The sequence below is a fragment of the Lates calcarifer genome, linkage group LG6 (assembly GCF_001640805.2).
Source record: "Lates calcarifer isolate ASB-BC8 linkage group LG6, TLL_Latcal_v3, whole genome shotgun sequence".
NCBI classification, from domain to species: Eukaryota; Metazoa; Chordata; class Actinopteri; family Centropomidae; genus Lates; species Lates calcarifer.
This window is the reverse complement of record NC_066838.1, coordinates 12,147,649-12,171,428: the sequence shown is the minus strand read 5'-3', so window position 1 is coordinate 12,171,428 and position 23,780 is coordinate 12,147,649. Positions and strand designations below refer to the sequence as shown.

The 23,780-nt window shown below is 41.4% G+C and overlaps 1 protein-coding gene across 1 annotated transcript; it reads right to left on the bottom strand.

Moving 5' to 3' along the window:
• Nucleotides 1–667: 667 nt before the first annotated feature.
• kcnc4 (potassium voltage-gated channel, Shaw-related subfamily, member 4) lies at nucleotides 668–23,780 on the bottom strand. Its single transcript, XM_018666190.2, is given in 5 exon segments — nucleotides 668–2,630; nucleotides 6,354–6,530; nucleotides 7,345–7,636; nucleotides 7,638–8,282; nucleotides 22,330–23,780. Coding segments are annotated over 5 exon segments (1,800 nt in total). The 5' UTR covers nucleotides 22,948–23,780; the 3' UTR covers nucleotides 668–2,562.

Below are 23,780 nucleotides of genomic sequence, written 5' to 3'. Positions count from 1 at the left end.
TCTCAGTCCACATTTAGTTTCAGTAAAAAAAAGGCCGTGCCTGCTTTTGTGCGAACACATGGTGTCTGCTTTCATATTCATGCAGCCTTGATGGTTTAGATGCACCCGTGACATCTTGCCCTCACCACCACCACCACCACCACCCTTCACCGCCACCGTGCACTGCACAATAATACATCAAAACGTTCCACATGGGCAGCAACAGTAATGATGATCATGCCGGGCTGAGTTGAGTGTGTGTGTGTGTGTGAAAGAGAGAGAGAGAGAGAGAGTGTGTGTGTGTGTAGTGTTTCTCTGCCTGTGAAAGACAGAGGGGGGGAGGGGGGAGATGGAAGCAGCCGAGCAATAATTAGTGTTGCCTGTCATCCCAAATCTCCATGGAGATGTGCTCTGTATGCCATCTACACCTTTGGTACATAATCATGGAGGCACGGGAGAGCAGGAGGCACGGCTGTGGCTGTCGTTACACCACTTAAAGCGAGCGCAAGATCAAGCAGACAACACTTGTGCCACTGCGATAACTAGCAGTACAGTAGCTAACAGAGCAGCAGCAGTGTACAAACTGTGCAGTTAATGGAAAAAAATGCAGATCTCATAGGGCAAGCTATGAATGAAAAGAAAAACTGAATGCACAGAAAGAATAAGATTTTATCTTCAACACCAGGGGGGGGGAAATGAATTTTATTTGCATTTCTGCATAGAAACACATGCCTACATGATACAACATCCCACACGCACACACACACGCACACACACACAACATCTGACAATTTGACTGGGTTAAAATTCATCACAGTCACCTATACAATCCATAATGGGGTGATATGAAATTGATGTGCTGTGTGTTTCTCCATCACATTCAAATATACAACAGGGAAAACAGGAAATGAGGCTAAAAAGGTGAATTATCAAAATAATCTTTCATTATTGGTTAACAGTTATTTCATGGTGCATAAGCATGTCATATAGAGAGGAGAAAAGAATCTAAGGAATGATCCCGAATATTGTGCTATGCTACATACGTACAACTGCGCTTATACATAATTACAGACCTTTGGGTCTGCATAGAAACAGAGTCTAATGATGATGAAATGAAGTTTCCCTTTGTTTATTAAACATAAGGCCACTATGGTAGACCATGAGGAATATATTATAAGTCACAAGTGAAAGAAACCACACTCCTCCTGCTTCTCATGGAAACATGTAACAGGGTTTCTACAGATCGGACACAACCAGAAGTGTTGAGGAACAAATCTAATTACGTTACTGCACACATTTAAGCTCCATTACTCAACATGAGGCACAAGTGGAACTGGTGGCATTGCACTGTGTGTATTGTTTTTTTTGTTTTTTTTTTAAACTAACAATGATCCTGAAAAGCTACCATGTAATCTAATCGAGTCTACATTTGGTCCTGACTCAACCAGTAATGATGCATCAACTGCTACACGGCTAATGTAATAGACAGACAATACTGTTCCATTGATTTTTTTTCTTCTTTTGTTAAACTCTCTTATCATACAAGGATTTACAAACAATGTGTTGCCTGAGCAGCCTTCATGTCACGCTGTGTCTTGACAAAATATCTGCATGTTGTCCCTGTGGTTAGTGTTAAAAAGCAGTGGCACGACAGAAGGCAGAGACCGGATGATCAACTAAGAACTCTGGGTCTGTTTGGTCGAGGATCAAACTATGATTTCAAGTTTTTATCTAATCCTAGTTCACAGTAACAGTTTTGCTGTACAAACCCATATTCACAACTGTCTGGGTGTCCTTACTCGATAGTTAACAACATTTATGTGTATAAGACATCAATCCAAATGACAATGAAGTTTTCTGAGTTCCAAAAAGAGCTCAAACTGACTGTACATCTTGGTACAAACGTGAAAAGAGAAACACGCAAAGACATGTAATATCTCATTAACAAAAAAACTAACCTGACTAAATAAACTGAAGTTTTAAAAGCAACGTCATATAATGAGTTTAAAACCCAGAAATCAGCTAATAAGCTTCATCAGGACTGTGTTGGTGGGATTTGGTCAGATTTGACAGACAGTGACCAAACTGTCATCAGATTCAGATTCAAATGTTACTAAATCCTGATTGGTGGATGGAAACATGTCAACTTTTTCCAACTTTCCCTTCAAACCAGTGATAATCTCTTATGTGAAATCACCAAAACTGTTCTAACTCTGGCAGAAAATTGTGTGTTCACATTGGATCTAAATGGTCAAGGAGAAGCTAATGGAAAAAATATTTTTAAAGGGCCTTTAGGACAAGCTATGCAATGTCCACTAAATGATAAGTGAATTAACAGTAGCCAGTTTTTAAAGTACATTTTACAATGTCAGACCATGCAACACATGCACAATGCTCTGTAACGTGTAAATGAATGTATGTGTGACAGAGACCAAAAAAGAAAAGACCATTTCCTGAATAAAAAGAATCCGGTCTGCAGTTCATTCAGGAAGGAAAAGAAAGCAGGGACCAGAGGTGAAGCTCTGCACCGCATGTACTCCACTGTGAGCTCATGCTCTTTCTCCTTTTCATAGCCAATCAGCATCAGGTCAGAGTGGTGACCTCCGGCTGAGCATAGTTTCCAGTGGCAGCGAGGATGTCTTTACAGCTGTCTGTTAGGAAACACAAAGGAGAGCAATACAATGAAATACAATGATTTATGATATGAGCATGAAAGACTTAGAAGATAGACCTGCAGTATAACGAGTTTTTGATGTAGTGTAATGAAGCATCTCTCCTAGAAAAAGCAAAACTCAGTCAAAGTAGTTCTGAAACTAATGAATAAATTCATTATTAGTCAACGCTTTGAATGTTTTTTATTGATGATTTTCTTAATCTATAAGATAACGTCTTCAAATTGCTTGTTTTGTCTGACCAACACTGTAAACATATTCAAGATATTCAATTTACAATCACATAAAAGCTGAAAATCCTAGAATTTTGAGAAGCAGAGTCAGTGTCAGTGCATTTTCACTTGATAAATGACTTCAACTGAAAAACGATTCAATTCTTAAAATTGTTGATTTATTTTACTGTCAATTAACTGATAGATCAGTCAACTAATATTTCAGCTCTCAAACAAACATTCAGAGAAAACCTACAGATCCAAACTTTAAAGACCTGCAGGAGACTTCACTCTGACCACCCATCTTGTTAATGGAAACGTATTAGTGGCAATCATCCAGGGGAGTCACATGGGAACAGGGAGGCTTATCCGTGCTCCACAGCCTTTTCTCTGCTCGTCTGTATATCCGCCTGCAGCTTCCTCTCAGCAGCACTTGAACAGTTTGCCACACCATTATGCACTCATCGTCAAGGAAGCGAACCGGCGGTTGTCACATCTCGGAGACAATGTGCTGTTCGACCCGGACAGTGTTTGCTTTTGTGTGTACAAATTGTGACAACGAGCGCTAACGCTGTCACAGACTCCTCCCCGACGACCCTAATCACTTCAAATCCTCCAGCATTTTGTCCCCACTGCAGGGTGGGCAACCATTTCCTGTCACTGATAACCATCTGAGCATCTTCAGACCTGCTGCATCCATCTGTCCTTTTCTCTGTTTCCTGCCATACTGCTCTGGTGAAATATTATCCATACCTTATATCCTGTAACCCAGGAATTAACCTAACACCATCCCCTATGGGCATCTCTCTGAAGAGCAGAGCCTGGGTGCCTTTGTTTATCTCCATCAAACTCAAAATGGCTGCAAAATACAAAGGCAGCCTGTTGCATGTTGGACAAAAACAAAGGACTTTCAACTTTGAAAATCTGTCACAACAGTTTTTAACGTTGTTGGGAAACAGCGAAAATCCACTTGAACCCTTTTTGCAGGTAATGTGCTCTAAAATGTGTTGTGTATGTGTGATATTCTCCTGTAATAGACTGGGATGTCATTATCCACATACTCACCAGATACAGAGCTCAAGATTGAATTACCCCCCTCCTCTCTCTTCCAAAGATTAGTTTTGAGGTGTTCTGGCTTTGCTCAGCTTTCCATTGTTTTTGTCTCTGCAATCAGGAGACGGTTTCACATGGCGATCTCATCAGCTGACCAGATCATTCAGCGTATTATTAGAGGACTCCACGTGAAAGCAGGCTGCAGACGGTTTGTGTTTCTTTGTGTTTATGTCTTTGCCAGTGTGACTGCAAGGCTGTAAATTTTATATTGACAGATGATTCCCTCCCCTGAGCTTCACTGCATCCCTTCCTCTCATTTATCTGACAGACATAACTGAGGTTGTGTGATTTTTTTTACACCAATCTACAACACTCAACACATGCATGGATTGACAAGGCTTTCAGTAAACGCATTCAAATACAATTTCCTTGTAATGGGCTGTCGAAAAAGAAAAAAAAAGCGAGGGTATATACTCTCAAAGGAGCCAAGCTACAATAAGTGCCCCATTTATGTGTTGTTTTTTCCTCAACAGTGATGTGCTAATGAGCTTTGGTAGAAAAAAAAATTGCATCTCCGTAAAGTGCAGTTTTGCAGGAAAACACCTTCAGTGTCGTCGGGCTGTTTGCAGACGAGAGCCAGGATGTTGACTGGGTGGGATGTGTGCTCAGGATGTCAGGAATGAATCCATGGCTGCCAAATATAGAGCCTCTTCTCACAAGGGGCTTTTGGGTACTTTGGGAGGCTCAGATGTGAGATCCAACAGCCATTCAAGCAGACAGAGATGGCAGGCTACAGCGGATGCCAACAGAGAGAATTACAGGAAAATCGTCTTCTTCTTTGTGCCCACGTTACCTGTTTAGGACAGCTGTTTAAAATAGTTACAACGATATGTGCAGCTAAAGTTAGTAATCACTGAGACACTGGGACTGAGACTGTGGCTGAAGATGCATCAGTGCAATCAAAAGATGACTGGGTGAATTAAATTTACATTACAGATGCTGGTACTTGAACCCTGCCAATGAGGAAAGCGTTCAGGCAGAGAACTGGAGTTGTATTGGCTGATCAGCTGTGGCCATTTGCAGTTTGCTATTCAATTCATTTACAGCTGAGTAACTAGCAACATCCAATCATATTCATTCAGGTGTACATCTCAGACATTATAACCTGACACTGTTATGCTCCCTCCACCATTGTAACCTCCTCAGTATCATGGCTTTTCATGTTGTCGACTCACGTGTGAGGAGACGATCCCTGCGAAATCCACGTAACTGTATAGCCATTTGCTGTAATGGTCCCTTCCTTGATATAAGTGTCTCAGACTGAGATAACATTCTTCAGTATATAAGCTACTAACAGAGGGTACCAGCTAAGATGGTTAGTCAAGTAAACCTCTTTCACTGAGCGACCGCAGACAGATAGATGATGCAATTAGTACTACAAAGCCCTTCCATTGATTTCCTTTTGATCTGTCTGGTGAATAATGACTAAAAACTGCTTCTAGTCAGTTGGAGGTTGAGAGAGATGATAGAAATTTAGAAAGGAAGTGAGGACATCCTCTGGAGTTTTCTCACACCTTTTCAGCAGCAAACACAAAGCTTGTTGTGGTGAGTCTACAGACATTTACCCCATGCTTTAGCCATGTTAGTGCTCTGAGGATGGCAATGTTAATTTGATTATTCCATGGACTGCAGTGCTATTCTGTACAGACATAGACATATATTCATAGTCCCCAGGGGGTGAATCCAATGACTTCTAATCTTGAGGCACCATCAGGTCAAAATATATGATTTGTCCAATACCTTCAAAACTAATAAACACAGTAAACATCAACATGTCAGCATTGTCACTGGCTAACACATTGATGTTAGCATAAGTACAGTCTCACAGGCTTTAGACTCTCATTTAAATGTTTTGTTTAAATTTAGTTGCTGAAGTTGAGTCATTATCAGCATCACTTCAGAAAGCTGAGATACAGTGTACTGCAATGTGTTAAGTGGTGAGCTTTAGAGCCTCAGGTGGATTTTGTTACTTTTGGGCAGACCCAGACTTGCTGTTTCCCTCCATTTCCAGTCTTATGCTGAGCTAAGGTCTCCTGGCTGTAGTTTCATATTTCATATCACAGAAATGACAGTGGTACCAATCTTCTTATCTAATTCTCTGCAAAAAAAAAAACAAATAAGCGTTCATGTGAGCTAAGATAGGAACCAGCTGCATATGGCTAAACCCTGGTCTTGACTAAGAGCCTTTTCTTGAACACATTGTTTTCTGAGTGTGTGGGCTCCAGGAGAGAACCAGTTGAGGAAACACAAAATACATGAATTGAAGTGACTTGAAACCATGAAACAGGTACAAGGCAGCGAGCATGCAGTTCAGTGCACAACGCTACATACAGCAAATGCGAGTATTCAGGTGCATACTGACATGTATGTAACCTACCAGTATGGACACTGGGGTCTCCGGAGGTTAGGAGGAAGCAGGTGGCCTCTTTCTTAGTCTTGTCTCGCCCTCGGGTGCACCGCAGGGACCACTTTTCACTGGGGGACAGTGGCTGGGTCAGGCTGCAGCCTTCCTCCTCTGAAAGGGCCACATTTGCATCCCCATTCTGTTTGGAATCTGACAGGAAGACAAAAACACACGGCAACGTAAATGCCAAAGCTTTTACTGAGCCTCCCCTGAGGGCCTAGACAAAGGCAGAGGTATATTGCATAAAATCGGTATTTTTCTGTGATGAAATCCAATTTGACTGAGATGTTATAAGGAGTAATTTGATCCTGGTGTGTTACTGTCTTTACGACTAAGTGCGGTTCATCCATCAGGCAAACTCTGAAAAGCTCAGGAACTCTAAAAATACAGTGGCACCATGTTGCACCACACCGCTCAAATATTTATAAAAGATAAATGATTTGATTAAATTAACAAATTAAACAAAACTATCTTCCTAAATTAAATTCCAAAAAATTATACATTTAACAATAACATCAGCTTAAATGGTGAGTTCACTTAAAATACAAAAAAAGTTCCTCACTCACTTTTAGTGGTATTAAGGTTTGCAAATAGTTTTGTCTTTATTTGCCAAGGTTTGAGAGTTTACGATAGGACTTCTTCCTAAATATTAAAAAAACATCTCTGGAAACATCTCTTTCCAGTAACAATGTCCTCATTACTGTGGAATATTTATGTGGTGGAAAGTGAGGTCTGTGGATTATTCAGAGTAACTAGGACACTGTGTCTGGAAGGAGACATAACTGTTTAAATTAAAAGGTGATTTTTCAGTGAATGCCACAGATATCATCCTCTTTGGAGCAGAAAACCTGAGAGTGAAAACCTCAGCAAAGCTTTCTGCATGACCACACACCGCAAAAGGCAAGTGAGAAAAATTTCTGTAATTTGAGAGAAATGACCCTTTAAAATTGCATTGTGGCCTGACCTGAACGGTTCCTGCTGACACTCTCTTCAGCAGCCAGCGGACATGTGTCGCTCTGCGTGCTGTCTCTGTGCGAGTTCGTTTCTGACTTTATAAACGAGGCAGAGTCAGTCGGAGCGTCTGGGTTCGGGTTGTGCTTCTTCTTCTTTTTCGGTAACTTCTGTTTGGCCATAGCCAGCGAGTAGTACATCCCAAAGTTATTGACGATGACAGGGACCGGCATGGCGATGGTCAGCACCCCGGCCAGCGCGCACAGGGCCCCCACCATCATGCCCAGCCACGTCTGTGGGTACATGATCTCCATAGCCAAGCGTTGTCATGGTAACCACTGCCCACCAGAAGCTGATGGGGATGTTTTTGAAGTGTGTGTGGTTGGAGCCTGTGGGATCATCGGGCCTGGCTCCAATGCGCTCAGCGTAGTAAATCATGGTGGCGAAGATGAGTACACCCAGTGCCAAGAAGATGATGAGCAGGAGGAATTCATTGACGCTGGCCTTCAGAGTGTGGCCCAGCACGCGCAGGCCTACAAAGTGCCGCGTCAGTTTGAAGATCCGGAGGATCCGGACAAACCGCACCACTCGGAGGAAGCCCAGCACATCGCTGGCAGCTTTGGACGACAGACCGCTCAGACCCACCTCCAGGTAGAAGGGCAGAATGGCCACAAAGTCAATGATGTTGAGCGAGTTCTTGATGAAGACCACCTTGTCTGGGCAGCAGATGATACGCACCAGGAATTCAAATGTGAACCAGATCACACAGATGCCCTCTACCAGGGTGAGGATGGGCTTGGTCACCATCTCCCTCCGCTCCACTTCCTTTGTGATGTTGCCCACGACGACCAGCTCCGTCCGGTTCTGCAGTTCATTGAAGGCTTGATGGGTCTCCAGGCAGAAGGTGGTGATGGACACCAGGATGAAGAAGAGAGAGGCAAATGCAACTCCCTGGAAGAGAGGAGATGAAACAGCTTCAAGTCATCATCAATAATGAGCACAATGTTATGTCTTCCCACAATTAATAAGCAATCAATAGTGTGTTCATCATATGCTCATCATACTTTTAAGTCCATACAAATCATTTTTCAATCCACACCATATATTATTATTCTACAATTTGCAAACTTTACAGCATCACTAATAAAAAGACAAGGATGTGCCAGTCAAGTCTGTAAAGCGACATGTTTTGTGGGATAATTTTCTGGCAGAGGCAGTGAGTGTTGGGTGATTGACAGTGAGCAAAGACTAAAATAATGAACACGCTGATATGAGACCACTTAACAAGGATGATAAGACACAAACTTTGGCAACATCAAAGAAATGATGGAAGTTTATTGTGACTGATCATCGTCTCTGAAGTTAGTTTTGCACATACAAGACTGAACGGCGGCAAATAGCTTCATCAGAAAGAGAAAAAAATGAGCTTCAATATCCAACTATACTGAGAAACCAGAAGGAATAAGACAAAGGAGAAAGGAGACTCTGCCATTAAAGCTCACATAAAGACTGTTTGAATTCAAGTTAGATTTTTTGCTGCTGCTGCTGCTGCTGCTGTTTGGCTTTGACAAATATAAAACAAAACAAATACAAACATGAATTGTTTAGCTCATAAAATCACAAATATTTCATATTATCATTTTGTATTATGCAGCCTGAGTGAAATCCCAGAAACATCAGACATGACCTCCTTATTGTGCCTCCCCATGACATCCTCCTACCTGCCAGGAATCAGTTGAATGTTGTGATTGTCCACTTCTACTCTAGTTTGAAGATTAGTGACTGAGGATATTTTTTTTTATTATTTGAAAAAACACAGGAGAGCCAGGACAATGTTCTCAGAAAAAAAACAGACCAATTTCAAACCAATTATTCCCCCAAACACAGAGACTGAATCATGCTGAGAGAGAACGTGATTCTATTAACATGAGCCCTGCCAGGCACAAACAGCAGGGGGCGCTCACATGGTGCCAAAACAGTGTGAAGTGACTTACTATGCCAGCCATGATGCTATACTGTGCCAGTTGTTTTTCAAATATATCAGGAAGAAAACAGTTTTATGACTGAATAAATTAACTGTGCTCAGGCAAAGGTTTTTTGGTTAATCTGGTGGCAACACACGTCATAACGGCTCTGCAGCCAGACTCTGACCACAGGAGGCGAAGAGGGAAGTGAAAAGACGAGCAGAGGCTGCAGGCACAGAACAGCAGGGGATAAAGGAAGGAGAGACTCTGGACAATGAGCTGAGTCATGAAAGACTGACAGTAGATTCACCTGCCCCGTTGTCAGGTCTATGTCTCAGTGAGGGGAGCTGTCTCCTCTGCTGTCAGTGTCCCTCTAACATAAATACAACATAATACAAAGCAAATAATTTCTTGAAAATGCAAATCGACACAAAATGGCAATTGCCGTTCAATTCATAGGAGGTAAAGTGAATGATGTGGCTGCATGGCACTCACCTGATCAAGCACAATGGCTGTGCCTGTCTGTGTTTGTGTTAACATTGTGTGCTTACTCATACCCGATCTGTCTTTATTGTTTACTAAAGCCTGGACAAATTGTAATGCCTCTCCAACCTTTCTAATCTTCCAGCTGGATAAATATGTACCTGTGCCTTGCATGCACTTAGCCATTTTCTCCCTCCGGGGCCTCTCACATATCAGTCAGCTTTATAGTGTTTGGGTCTGATGATTAGAAAAAACAAATAAAAGCATGTAATGTCCAATGGGGACACTACTTCAGAGAGGAACAAACAAAATAAATAAGAACTGGACAGTTTATGGAGCTTTGTGAGTTGGAAGAATAAGAACTGGCTGCTTGCAGTTTATGTCCAAAAGAGCAAAAGCTGCACACACGTAAAGATGCAATACGAGTCTGTTCGCATCTTTATTTTGCACCCAGATTATGCACAGCTTTCTACCATGACAACCTTGTTCAGCTTTGTCCCCACAGAGCTCGGAGGCACTCACAGCTCCGATCCCCCAAGAGGACGGGGACCGAGCCGCAGGACAAGAGGGAAGGCCGTGAAGCCTCGACTCTGTCCCAGGAGGAGCTCAGAGTTCCCCCTGTTGCGTGGACACGGTTTCCCAGGGTTAACCGTGCAGACTGCATTACAGGAGTTATGAGGTGCATCACAACAAGAACAGCAGAACTTAAGCACATGGGTGGATCGGCAACTGATAAAGCACATTTCAGTGGCAAAAGCTGATTTTAACCACGTAAAAGAATTTCATGACTCCTTTCAGTCATTTGCATCAACACAAGCAGGATTTTTCACTTGCTGCCAGTCAATAATCCCTTTTCTTATTTCTTTCATAGACGAGTGTATTTAAAAATGTGAAAACAAATTACTATGATGAGCCATTTTTATTTTTATTTTCATTTCATTTTTTAATCCTGTCCTGGATCACTTCTTTTTTGTTTCTTCTGATGATTAAATGTGTTTCATTAACACTGAATTTGTTTGAACAACCTTTTTGAGCAAAAATTAATTAAATACTAATTTACATGCATTCACAGTTTCTCTAACAAAAAAGAAAACACACACGCAGAGATGCAAAAATATGCTTTCACTGTGTCCTCTCATCCATGATTTCCTATTGGAAAGCGATTCAGACAAAGGAGCCAGATATTTAGTCAGTGCCAGATAATTAAGGTGGTCTACCAAACAGGAGGGTTCAGCATCAGTGAGACAATTTACAAAGTCATTTAATGAAAAATGGGCCCAGGCCTTTCATCAACCCTCTCTGGACTTTGACGTTCCTCTGGGGGTTCTTCACTTGTTGCTCAACAGACCTGAATAATATAGTTCAGTGTAAACATCTGAGGAAGAGCTGTAATAGAAGGAGATTGAAGCAATAGCTTACTGGTCAGACAGATACCAGTCAGTAATCTATGGTTGTTCAATAGGTTGAACTTACTTGCTGTTGCACCACCACTGCTTTGTAATTCTGTCTTAACAAGCTGCTGTATAACAACTAATACAGTAGAAATTAACAAAAAGACTAACGGGCTTTCAAACAAAGCATTATGAGTTTAATAGTTAACTTTGGTTGAGAGCTAAGCCACCTCAGCTGCAGCTCTAATTACCTTGCAGTCTACTTATACCTTATACCCACCCTTTCATTCAGTCCCCCTCATCCACTTACTATTCTAACCCCCCCCCCCCCCCCGTCCATCCCTATTCACATCCATTCATCCTTCTTCTCCTTCCTTTCATCCCCTCATATTCAATCCTGTGTACACCTCTCCTGCCTCTCTTTTTTCCAGGTTCTGTCTGGAGCCTGAAATCAGCTCACCTGACGCAACACCTGAGACGGATCCTCCACACCGACTCTCCTCTTCCCTGAGCTTCAATAAATCGCACAACTTCTTCCCCATCCTCAATTCATTTAACTTTTAATTATCACACACTGTTGTGATATGGTCCTTTGTACTGATGTGGAGTGAGTAAGGCCATCATTTCCAGTGGGGAGAGAGGCTGTGCCACAACCTGAGTCCAATTGCTTTTTAAAGGGAAGTGGAAGTTCTGACAGCTATAATTTTACGGTGGGGCATGGTGGAAGAATTGGTTGTGTGTCTCTGAATTCAAAGAGCTCTACTCTCCAATCCCACCGGGACTTATATTTGATTGCTGACATTGTTGTAATCCATAGCATCCTAGTTACCTGTTTTCATTTTGTGCACAAACTTGCACAACTTAATTCGCTCTTGCGCATTTGGACTGAAAAACATTAGATACCAACATTTTTGCACTTACATAGTTTGTGATCAGTTCTACAAGCACATTTTGATTGGTATTCAAATACCATTAAGGCTCGGTTGCCATGTCTACCAATGATAGCACTTGATGATAATAATAAAATATAAATAGCCTGATGAATGCAGAATGTACTGACCTAACAGTATAAGCAGGTCACTCCCCACAGACAGAATATCACAGTATATGACACACATGGGATTTCTGAAGAGGCAATGCCTTTGGTAGTGTTGTATGCTGCACATCATCTCATCTGTTTAGCAGTAAAATTAAATATAGGCAAACATAGAAATGGAAAACATAAAGAATGTATTATTTTTTTATGCTGATGACGACTGGCAGCATGTCGAACTTTTACGCATGTATGCATCTACAATTTATTGTAGCTCTAAAAGCAGAAGAATTTGCAACCTTGACATTAAAAACAACCCAACAACAACTTTTTTCAGATGATTTGGTAGCCGTGTATCTCTGTGTCACATGTAGCGACTGTGAACGAAACAACATATCGACTAAGTAGGTGGTTACTAGACACGTTTAGCGATGAAAAGGAGAGGAGGAGTCACTCTGGTTACGTTTTGTCAGCCTGAAATTACCTCCTCTGAGTGTCTGTGTATAGGAATGAATACTTCTATCAGCAATTTACTTCAATGACAGAGCGAAAGTAGGTTCAAAAGCTTTAATACAAGTTTTTGTTGTGTCATTTCTAAAAAAAACCTCTGTTCACCTTTTACTTTTATATAAATGTCCTTGTTTGTGTGTGTGGAGTGAATACGAGTATGAATCATCATCAATAATATCTCTTTCTGTACTGGTCTCATACACCTGTCCATAATGTACTGGTTCCATGTGATATTAATCAGTTCAGTAGGTATAAATAAACATCTTCTTGCAGCTGAACATATTATCACATTCATCTGACTGTGACACAAACACATCACACAGGAAGGCCTCCTGTGCTGAGTTCCTTTACGACAAACCAACAAACCAGCAGCCACCAAACAGAGGTCCTGCTGCTGTTCAGATGCTTGTGATGAGCCTAACAGTTCCTGACAGCGCTTAGTTTACTCAAATGCCAAACGGTTTATTCCAGAACTAAACAGAGCTGGGTATCTGCGGCCGTGGGGCACCTCTGCAGGGAAGGTGCTGAAGGTCTTGGCACACACAAAGACAATTTGCTTTGCTCATAAAAGGTTCTGATCATACAGCTGAGGAGAAAAGTCAAACAATAACATGAAGCAGCCCGACCTCACACCTGTGTGTGTGTGTGTGTGTGTGTGTGTGTGTGTGTGTGTGTGTGTGTGTGTCTGTAGGTAGCCACATGACTGCTACTTTGCTTGCTGGGAGTCTTGAAGTGTTTGTCTCTCTGGCTGTTTGTACTTTCATTATTTGTGTGTGTGCAAGTCTCTGGTTTGTTCAATAAATCTTGCCACATTTAAATGTGTTTATATGGTTTATTTAAGCCCTGACACAAAGGAGAAACCACGATACTATGTTTACAGCTCAGTAGTGGAAACTTAAAACATAGTTGCAGTATTGGAGTGATTACCATAATGTCTCTTTGCCACCACAGTGTTTCCATGTTGGTCTGCTGAGTCTGCTGATGTTATACATGCAGTTTCCTGGGTTGGTAAATGTAGCTTCAACAATCTTCCTGAGGATTTAAGCTGATACACTATATAACATTATTTAATGTATATAAACTCCTTCATTATTTGTTTTACTGTATGTCTTTTCTGTTTGTCTCTGTCCTGTTCCTGCCCACCTGTTTTTCTGTTGCTGTAATAGTAGATTTCCCTGCTGAGGATCAATAAAGTTAAAGCTTAGATTTTCTTACAGTAAATTTGTGCAGATTGTTATTAGAGGGTTTTCATTTGATGCAGCTCCACTAGCAGTCAGAGACAAATGTTTCCTTTTTACTTCACTATATTTGATAGCTATGGTTCTTAGTAAGCCTGATAGACAGATTAGTCCCATTTCATTTGTTCTATTTGAGTCAAGGAACAAACTGTGGGTGGTGATTCATAGTGTGATCGGGCTAGTTCCTGATCACTTGGCAGATTGTGGTGTGTACATATAGAAATGCAGTTCTGTTCTGTAACTATTGAACTGCCACTTTTACTGAGACCTGCAGTATTTGATTTAAGTTTTTAACACAACTAAGGTATTATCACATGTAAGAGATGAAGATAATGAACAGTTTTCCTATTTACACATCCAGCAGTCTTGGACCAATGTTATCATTCATTTGGAGACATTTGGAGTGTTTGGTCTCTACCAACTCCTGAGGCGAATATCTGGCATTTAAATGCTTCACTATGTTCACGAGCTAGTCACTAACTGTGTCTGTCTGCTGTTTGATGCTGAGCAGGTAATTTACAGTGGGTTTATCAGAGCTTTTTCACTGAACACAGCTGCCTACTGCAACCAAAACCGAGGCCATTAGAGCAGTGAGAGTGAACCAAAACAATGAGTTAAAAGAGAAATGCAGAGTTGGTGATAATCCTGTGTGAGTTTGTCACTACAAGCAACGTGCCTTACATTAAACACAGTACAATCATTTGATCCATTGTTAAGATAAAAATATTGATTATAGCTGCTTTAAGGATCTGAACATCTGATGATACGTCATACGATATATGATGTTATAGCAGTAGAGTGTAATGAAGTCATGATGCCACTGGTGTCAAAAAGACATCAGTTCAAGGTCATCTGGTGTCAGTGTGCAGACAGAGCAGAGGTCCCCTAAGGGGATGGTCGCCCGGTCCCAGCTGGGAAAATCAGAGCAGGAAGTAGCGTGACAAGACACTCAACAAGCAGCAGGCTGTGCGTTGGTGTGCAGCAGCTGGGGAGTCCCATCACAGCCATCACCTCCAGCTGTTCAGCATCACGCCCTGTTACTAGCACAGACACGCTATACACATGGACCAAAACAACAAACCGTCTGAGCAGTCAGCAGCTGCAACACTAACAAGAGCAGCCTCTACTGATTTTTTCTTAGAATTCATGTCACACTGATTTATGTCTGGGAGTCAGCACACCTGAGGACGGAGAAGAAATAATGTCTACTACGCAGTTTGTCAGCTGTGCTTCTCCTGGGCATCTGTATCATATATTAATGGAAGAAGAAACATTGGCAAAATATTAAAGAAGGTCTGGGACACATCTAACTTTTGACTCCCTGCTATTGAGGGGCACTGAGTAATTTTCAGCTTTAATCAACCTTCATCATTGATCAAAAGACTCAGTGGAGAAGACACAGATAGAAACATCTTGTCAGTGAAGAAGAGGGACAAAGAGAGAATGAGATCGTCTGGTAAAAGGAGTGGATAATGAGAATCCCTAAGACCAGGACAGACACAGCTATATCGTTGTTGACCACCAGAAACATCCCAGTGGGACTCCTGTAAGTGGCTCTAACACACTAAAGGCCAAAAAAAAACAAAAAAAAAAAACACAAAGGGTCTGTGGGAGTGTGACCACTATGGTGTCAGCCCTGTACCACTGTGCTAAAACAAAACAAGATAAACTAAAACATCCTCCACCTCCCGAGCCTTGTGCAACTAACCCACCCACAAATGTTTTTGCCTTCAGACCCAGCCACCTGATATGCAGCAACTCAACTTTACTCCACTAGTTTTCTCTCGCTCTCTTCCACTTCATGTCTTTACAAAAGAAATGAAGGTGGAATTTTTTTCCCTCTCTCCTTTATCTCTCTTTGATTTTGTCTTTCTCTTCTCTTTCCTTTTCCTTTATCCCCTTCTTTTTCTCTCTCTTATTTACGAATCTAAAGGCTGTCTTGGTCCTGTCCCGTGTATATCCATGTATGAATATGATGTTTTGTATTGTCTTCATATGTCTTTTTATGCATGTACTTGACCAATAAAAAATTTTAAAGAAACATCAGAATGCTCTTTTTGAGCCAGGCTGAGCCCCGGCAGGAGAGAGGGTGAAGACCACACCAGCTTCTCTGTGACTTACAGAGCAGATACAGTATGTGTGCTGTAGCAGAATAAAACATGATATTTGAGTCAAATTTCATTTGAACTTCCTGATCTCTGCTGGTAGAGGATGACTGGAGGGGTGTTTAACATCACATGTACCATCAGGGAAACAATAAGCACCCTGCACAAGAGACTGAATGAACAGACAATATCAGACCAAAAAGGGTCACTGAATAGACTCTAAAGAGGTCAAAGGACAGACAGAACAAGATCAACAACACAACAGACGCCAAAGATCATCTTCCATACTTTGAATTACAACTGGCCAAACTCCATCCTGACAAAGACTGTGAAATGTGATCGAAAGCTGTGGAAAAAAAGCTAGAAAGTGAACCTTGAGCTGAGGTTTGAAACAGCAAAGTACATGTGTCTGTTGACGCCTGAGTGCCTTGAAATTCACACAAGTTGAAGAACAGGCCAAAGAGCAGAACCAGAAATCTCAGCATGTAGAGAAATAATGGTTGAATATTCAGCACTATTCATCAATCAAACCTTTTAAAATCTCTTCAAACAGTCGCCTGTAAAAATACTGTCTGCACTTATTTGTCTATTATTCCCTCTGAATAAAAATATACTTCTACAATCCTACTGAGGTTTGGAGATGATAAAACCACCACCTAATCTGCTTGGCTAGTCTTCTCCATGAATACACTGTTATTTCAATTAAACTGCCTCTTTTTCACTTTATTTATTTTATCAAGGCAACATCTTAACTCTTCTATCCAAAGGGCTTTTAACGAGGAAAAATCACACTGACAAATGCCAGCTAAGTTTCAGGTCAAGCACCAACATTCCACCTCACTGATAAATGCTCTTTGGTTTGTGTGGAAGAAGGATGATATTTTCACTAATGTGTATTTATTGATTTTTTTTATTTTTATTTTTCATTTGTCTGCAAAACAAAGTCTCAAACTCCTTTCAGACTTTAGGATGCATCTGCAGATCTCGCAGCAACACAGCCTTTCTATTTTCAGCAAATAGCTTAGAACTGAGCAGAATAAACAACCAACATAATCACACAGGATTACATCCCCTCCTTCACTGAGAATTCAGTGTTATAAAAGTCTCCTTAACGAGGCTGTGCCGCTTTGATGATGTGTGAAAAATCAAATCCTGTGTTCCATTCACGGAGCAGCAGAGAAAGGTGTCAGTGCTGTGAAAGCTGGGCCCAGAGGAATAAGAGGTTCAGCTCAAAACACTCCTTTATTATTTATCAGCTGGGTGTCACGTCACTCTGAGACTAAATGTGAGGAGGGAGAATATGTTTCATAATCAGCAATACTCAAAGCAACTCAACTGAAAGACTGATCGATATTTTCCTTTTTAAGTAAATGTTAATTGTTTATTGAACAAAATCTCAGCTACAAACAGAAGTGAGATGTCAATATATAGTTCTTAGTGAGGTTAGAGTTTCCACCCAATATTAATGTTTTAGAAATATATCAATGTCATTAAAACACTGGCTCATAAGTTATGAATTCAATATTTATAAATAACAATTAAACACAGAAACTAATGGAAAAAGAGCTTTTTATATTGCCAGATAGATTTGTTATTGGAAATTTATACTCCAGATAAGACATAACAGACCAAAGAAACCCACCTCAGTCAATCCCTCAGTCTCATAACAAAGACAAATTGATTTCTTCCTCTATGTGGGAGAAAGTGGGCTTTTCTTTTCTGTGGGAAAGGCAGCTTTAATTGCTCACCACTGATAACAAGTTGCAGCCCATTACCACAGCGGTGATTAATTACAGGCAGCAGGGCTGAGGAATTAATGAAATATTGCATTAGGAGAGACTGAGCAAAGTTATCGGGTCTGAGCTTGATGTTAATGTCAAGTCTAATTGTCACACGTAAGAAAACTGAGATTACAAAGCTCAGTATTGTATCAGTGCCATGGAGCTCTACAGGTATTTAAACTGGAATAACATGTTGTCAGGTTTTCATTTTAATTAAATATGTGTTTGTTTGGTTTTTTGGCCTAACAGGAAATGTTATTGACCAACTAACCATGTGATTCACTTTTTGAAGGACAAACTTAAGGTGAAAAGCCTCTAAACAAGCAAGAAATGAAAGTGGCTGCAGCACAGATGCAGATGCTAATGTTGATGTTCACTTAGTGTCGATGAACAAAAAGTATAAATGAGGATGATGATGTTATCAGTTTTTCACATACAGTATAAAACTGGAAGAAAGGCTAAGAGTTATTACAAGTCATCCAAGATCCACAAGTAGTGGACCGACTGACGCTGGCTACCACAGAGCCATGCTGCTAGCATGATTAAAAAGGCTAATCTGATATGGCCATAAATACAAGTCAGCACTTTAAATTCATTGTTCCATTTCAGATCCAGTGGGATGGAGCCATTACTGTTCTCTTACCTTCTGACTGCGCTGTATGTTATAGCTATTACACTCACTGAGGGTGCTGTATATGATCCTCTGATGTCTGTGATTTGTTAGTGGTGCCATTATTAGTATAGAGGTTTTCATGTGCTGACTTTCACAGAGCTGCAGCTCCAGTCTGTTTTTTTTTTTTTTTTTTATCCTGAAGAGGATGTGGCTAAAGTGATGGACAGATTAACTTCCCTCCGGCTTTCAAGAATCACATTACCTGAGAGGAGCTCAGAGGCTCTTTGAAACAAAAAGGCCATCAAGGTAACGTGAGTCCCTCGAAATGCTCTCTGCATCCTCTCAGAAAGCACACAGAATAAACATGCGTACATGAATCGGCAAAGGAGGAAATGGACAAAGAACATTACGACTGGGTCAATATGGATCCGCCCTCACTTGCCCATATTGCATACTTCCAGACAGATTCACATCTACTCTGCCGTTTTTTTCGAAGAACTTCACAAATCAGAATCAATTCAATTACAAATCTATATTGAGCGGTGAGAGACAGGCGTGATTAACTGGCAGGCACAGCGCGGGTCATCTTCAGATGGCACCAAACGCAGTGGCAGCTGTGACTCAGAGATGTCGGCTGTTCTACTGTGACAGCCTGCAAATGCCACCTGGACAAGAAGCTAAAATAAACACTATTTGTAGTGTTGACTGGCATGCAGCAAGAACATTATACTTGTGCAATCCTGCGAGAGTCTCTGAATAGACCATTCAACTGACACTGACAGGCGAGTAGAAATCAGAGCGAGCATCACCCTCTCTCTGTCTGAAGTAAATGTATTTTTCTTTTCTCCTGATGAAAGGTCCTAGCCCCTTCACCTGACAACTCCTGTTATAGTGACACTTGATACTTGCTTTCACATTTACTTCACTAAGCACTCTGCTTTTTGTTGCTGAGCCATTAGCTATAGCATACTTTCAAATGCTTCCAGCAGGATGTTATCCCCCATAGAAGTAATGCTAGCAAATTGATTTTAATTTACAACACAGCAACATCTGTTTTATCTGTATAACAACCGGGCGTGTATCTTGTTCACCATGATAAAGTTAAAGTACTTATATAAGACTTTTAAAGAACACACAGTGTAGTTTCTTACTGTTGTTTTAAATGGAGGCTCATTTTTCTCTCTCCTGTATGTGCATTTAGACTCTTCTGACTGATGTACAGTGTGATTTACTGTACTCCTGCAGCCTTTCAAACACTCATGTTTTGAGGACATTCGAGTGAAAACCTTGAACAGGATGTGTGGGAACACTTCACCAGCACTGTACTCCTGTCATGAAACAGCATTTTTCTCTATTTTCAATATTCTGCTACAATTTCACAGCATATATTTAATTGAGAACTGAAAAACCGCTGTTCACATTACTGAAAAGTTGTCTGGAGAGAGTGCAGGGCTTGAAATGCACCGTAACAAAAAAAGAAATTGCTGCTCTACCTGTTGAGCTAAATAGATAAACGTGTCATCTTTAGAAAATTATTATTATTGTTGTTAAAATACAGGTGTAAGAAGCCAGATCCTGGAGACTGCAGACCATTTTGTAACAAAGCAAACACAAAACTAACATTGTTTTAAAAGTGTCATACATCATGACGCTTCCTAATTTTGCACTCATGACATGCTTCATTTTTTAATCTGTCAGCTGATTGACAGAAAAATAATACTAATCATGATAACTTCTCTAATGTGAGAACTATGACGATGTTCAAAGACATCACCTGTGAAAATACTTTTTTCTAACATTTTACAGATAAAGCAATTAACTGAGGCTGTAACTGACTAATTGACAATAATCATTAGCAGTAGCCCTATTTAAATAAAAAGGATTTTCATATGCTCTGTGCCTGTGATTGGAGTTGACAGCTTTCTAAAGCAGCATCACTGCTCCCAAACCACAGTCTGATCTTATTGACCCCAAACATAGGTAGCTACTTTATGTGCAATAACAAACAGCAGAAATATATACATTCAGTTGCCAGTTTATTAGACACACCTAGCTAAAAGTATTGCAGTCTAATACAACAGTCCTGCAATAGCTTCTCCTTCATGAAAGTTATTATGTCTAATTCATGTTGAAACTGTTTACAGGATGTGTTGATTCAATTATCTGATTTTTTTTTTTTCAGGTTGTTAGGATGTGGTTTGTGGTATGCTGAACTGTATGATTTTATACTGACAAGTGTTTCTATTATTTTGTTCAGAAACTACTCTAATTTTAACCTGATATAGTTCAACAGTACCACAAACTACAGTTTCCAAAATGACCAGTCAACACCTCTGTAAGACAAAAACTGTGCATTATAACCTTCATAAATGTGGGATTTATTGTAGAGGTCTGTATTAGTTCTGTCTAGAGGTACCCAATAAACTGGCAGCTGGCTGTATTAGTTCATGTATAGCTCTTGTGACATATCAAACATTACATATTTACTCATTTGTTTAAATGGTCATTCATTTCACGCAATTGGTGCAACAACAATTTTTCGTCTTCATGTCTGTTCAAGTTCAAGTTCAAGTACATTTCTACTATTTTAGGTTTAATAAGATCAGAAGGAAAGAAGATATATTTAATGAAAAAATCTGGTTGATTTTACAGTTGTTGTTACTACAGATACAATAGTGAGGTCTATGGGGCCCCATTCAATGAGGAGGTACAGCCAAAGACCAGGGTTAACAAAACAGTACATTGACACCTGAGCACGACACCCATGTGTGATTGTTCAACATCTCATTCCAAAACTATAGGCATCAATGTGTTATTAGCCTCCACTCTTCTGAAGAGGCTTACCACAAAATTTGTTAACCTGGCTGCAGGAATCTGCAGGAATCTGCAGCCACAAAAGCATTAGTGAGTTTGGCCACCAATGCTGGATGATCAGGCCTGGGCTACAGGTCATCCCAAAGGTGTTTGATGGGGTTAAGGTCAGGACTCTGTGCAGGCCAGTCAAGTTCTTTATGGACTTGGTGCAGAGGGGCAATGTCATGTTGAAAAATGACAGGATGGTCATATATAACTGGCTCTATACAGTGTATGTGTCTTAATATCTACGATTATGTTCAGTCAAAGTAGATTCATGTAGAGTATCATTTTGTATTCACTGCTGTTACAAAGTGAGAAAATTAAAGAGGATGGTCATTGTGGTTCTCCTTTGAGGATGTTCTCTTTCAACTTGCTGTAAAACTATGAGGACGTAAGCTGTGTCCAACTTATTGAAAACTTCCCAGACTTGTTTCAAACTCCCAGAGATCCAGCTTTCACCTGACACTGATGGATAGCAGTGTTGCCATGAGTAAAAAGTGCAGAAGCATTGAGTTTTCTCGTAGATCTAACAACCAAATTTAAAAATCTGCAAAATTTCAGATCAATGTGGACTTAATGTGGATCTGAAATCTGGAATCCAGTACACTTAACAGACTTGACAGCAGGTTGTTGCTATTATTTAACATTTTAATTGTATTATTGTTGTTTTACTGTGTCCTGTGTTGATTTTATGTTCCCAGGAGGGGAACCAGTGTTGATATTGGGTGAATTAGGAATTAAACTGAGCATCTGACTCTTCAGACCAGATTAACAAGTCAGAGTAAAACACCTGGTATTGAGAAATCCTGATTATGAAAGTAAAAATGTTGAAAACCTTGAAATGAAAAACAGATACACCACAACACACAGACTCTCAGTTGTATCTGTAGCTGTTGCAGGCTGAGCCTCTTGCAGACACCTGTTGATAAAGACATGCACCTTTTTTCTTGAGTGGTAAATCACTTACAGGCTTTTTATGGCCTCACGCTGACATGTGGCCACTGAAGCGCCCATTAATACTCACCCTGGCCGCTCTGGAGGAGTACGGGTCGTCGAACAGGGCCCAGATCTTCGGCTGCCACACTTCACAGCAGCCCCTCGACCTATCTGGACAGTCCTCGATGCCGAACCGCCTCGGCATCTCTCTGTCGTCGTCGGTGTCTGCGTCCGGGTCCGGCGGTTCAAATATCTCCAAGGCCTCCTCCGCGTCCCGGTGCTGCCGATAGGTCATCCAGCAGCACGGCTCCACGTCGGTCTCATCTATGCCCCAGAACGCCAGCTCCTCCTCGAAGAGCGGCCCGCAGACGTCCGCCGGGCAGTGCAGCTTGCCGGTCCGATAGTAGTTGAGCACGTAGGCGAAGATGCCCGGGTGTCTGTCGAAGAAGAACTCGGTGGAGCTCGGGGGTGCAGCGTCTGAGTCGGTGCTGACCTGCGTGTCCGGGTCCGCCAGCCACGCCAGGCGGGTCCCCGGCAGGGTCCTAAGGGTGCTCTTGTAGGTCTCATGCCGAGTGCCGCCCACGTTGATGATAATTTTGTCCGAGTCTTCCCCTCTGGCCATCTCCTCCTTCAGACATGATTTTGACGGAGGTTTGTTGCCTGACTTGCGCCCTCGGTAAGACGAAACACACACCGAGCTTATCATTTAGAAGCAGAGACCTTCCGGCTGTTCGCCCCCCTCCGTTTACAAACTGTTGTCCACTCGTACAAAAATCAGAGAATCAAGAATCAACGCAAAGTGCGCCCTCATTTCAGACCCCAGTCCTTACAGCGACCTGTGTGGCTCATGATAATGGTCTAGACAGCGGCAAAGTGAGACGCTCAATATGAAACCACCTGTTACTAAACTCAGTCTGGTGCCGCAAAAAAAACGCAGGTATGTGTTTTTCAGTGTTGTCGTCGATGAGACTGCAAAGTGTGACTTAAACTGATGCCCCCAGATGTTGCACAGATGAACACACGCTTACTGCCGGTAAAAATAGATAGATATATAAATAAAAAAAAGAGAGGAATATTGGTAAATTACGCGCGGTAGTGCGGGCCTATAGCATGAACCACTGAGCCTGAAGTAACCCGTCACTCCTCACGCGTTTTACACAGATTTAATCAAATCCCGCAAAGCCAAAAAAAATCCACAACTATTTCTTAAAACTTTTCTCCCCTCCACGCCAGACGCAAGAAGCCTGAAAATGATCCAGTGCGCGCGTCTAATCGTGCACTGTGATATCCCAGCAGTTCTTCCCGCATGAAAACGCTCAGCTCGCGTGCCAGATGTGGGGTTGTTTTCCAGCTGGGGAGATCTGTTGCTTTCTCTACAAGTAGCCTGTCTTCCCCTTAGCGACACAGCCCGGTTGGATGATGCGTTCAACAACACGGCTCGACGGTTTAACTCTTTGGCTGCCGGCGGAGGCTGGCGCATTTTTGAACCACTCCCTCCAATTAGACCGAGAGGATGGGTTGATGAAGTGTGCGTCTGCT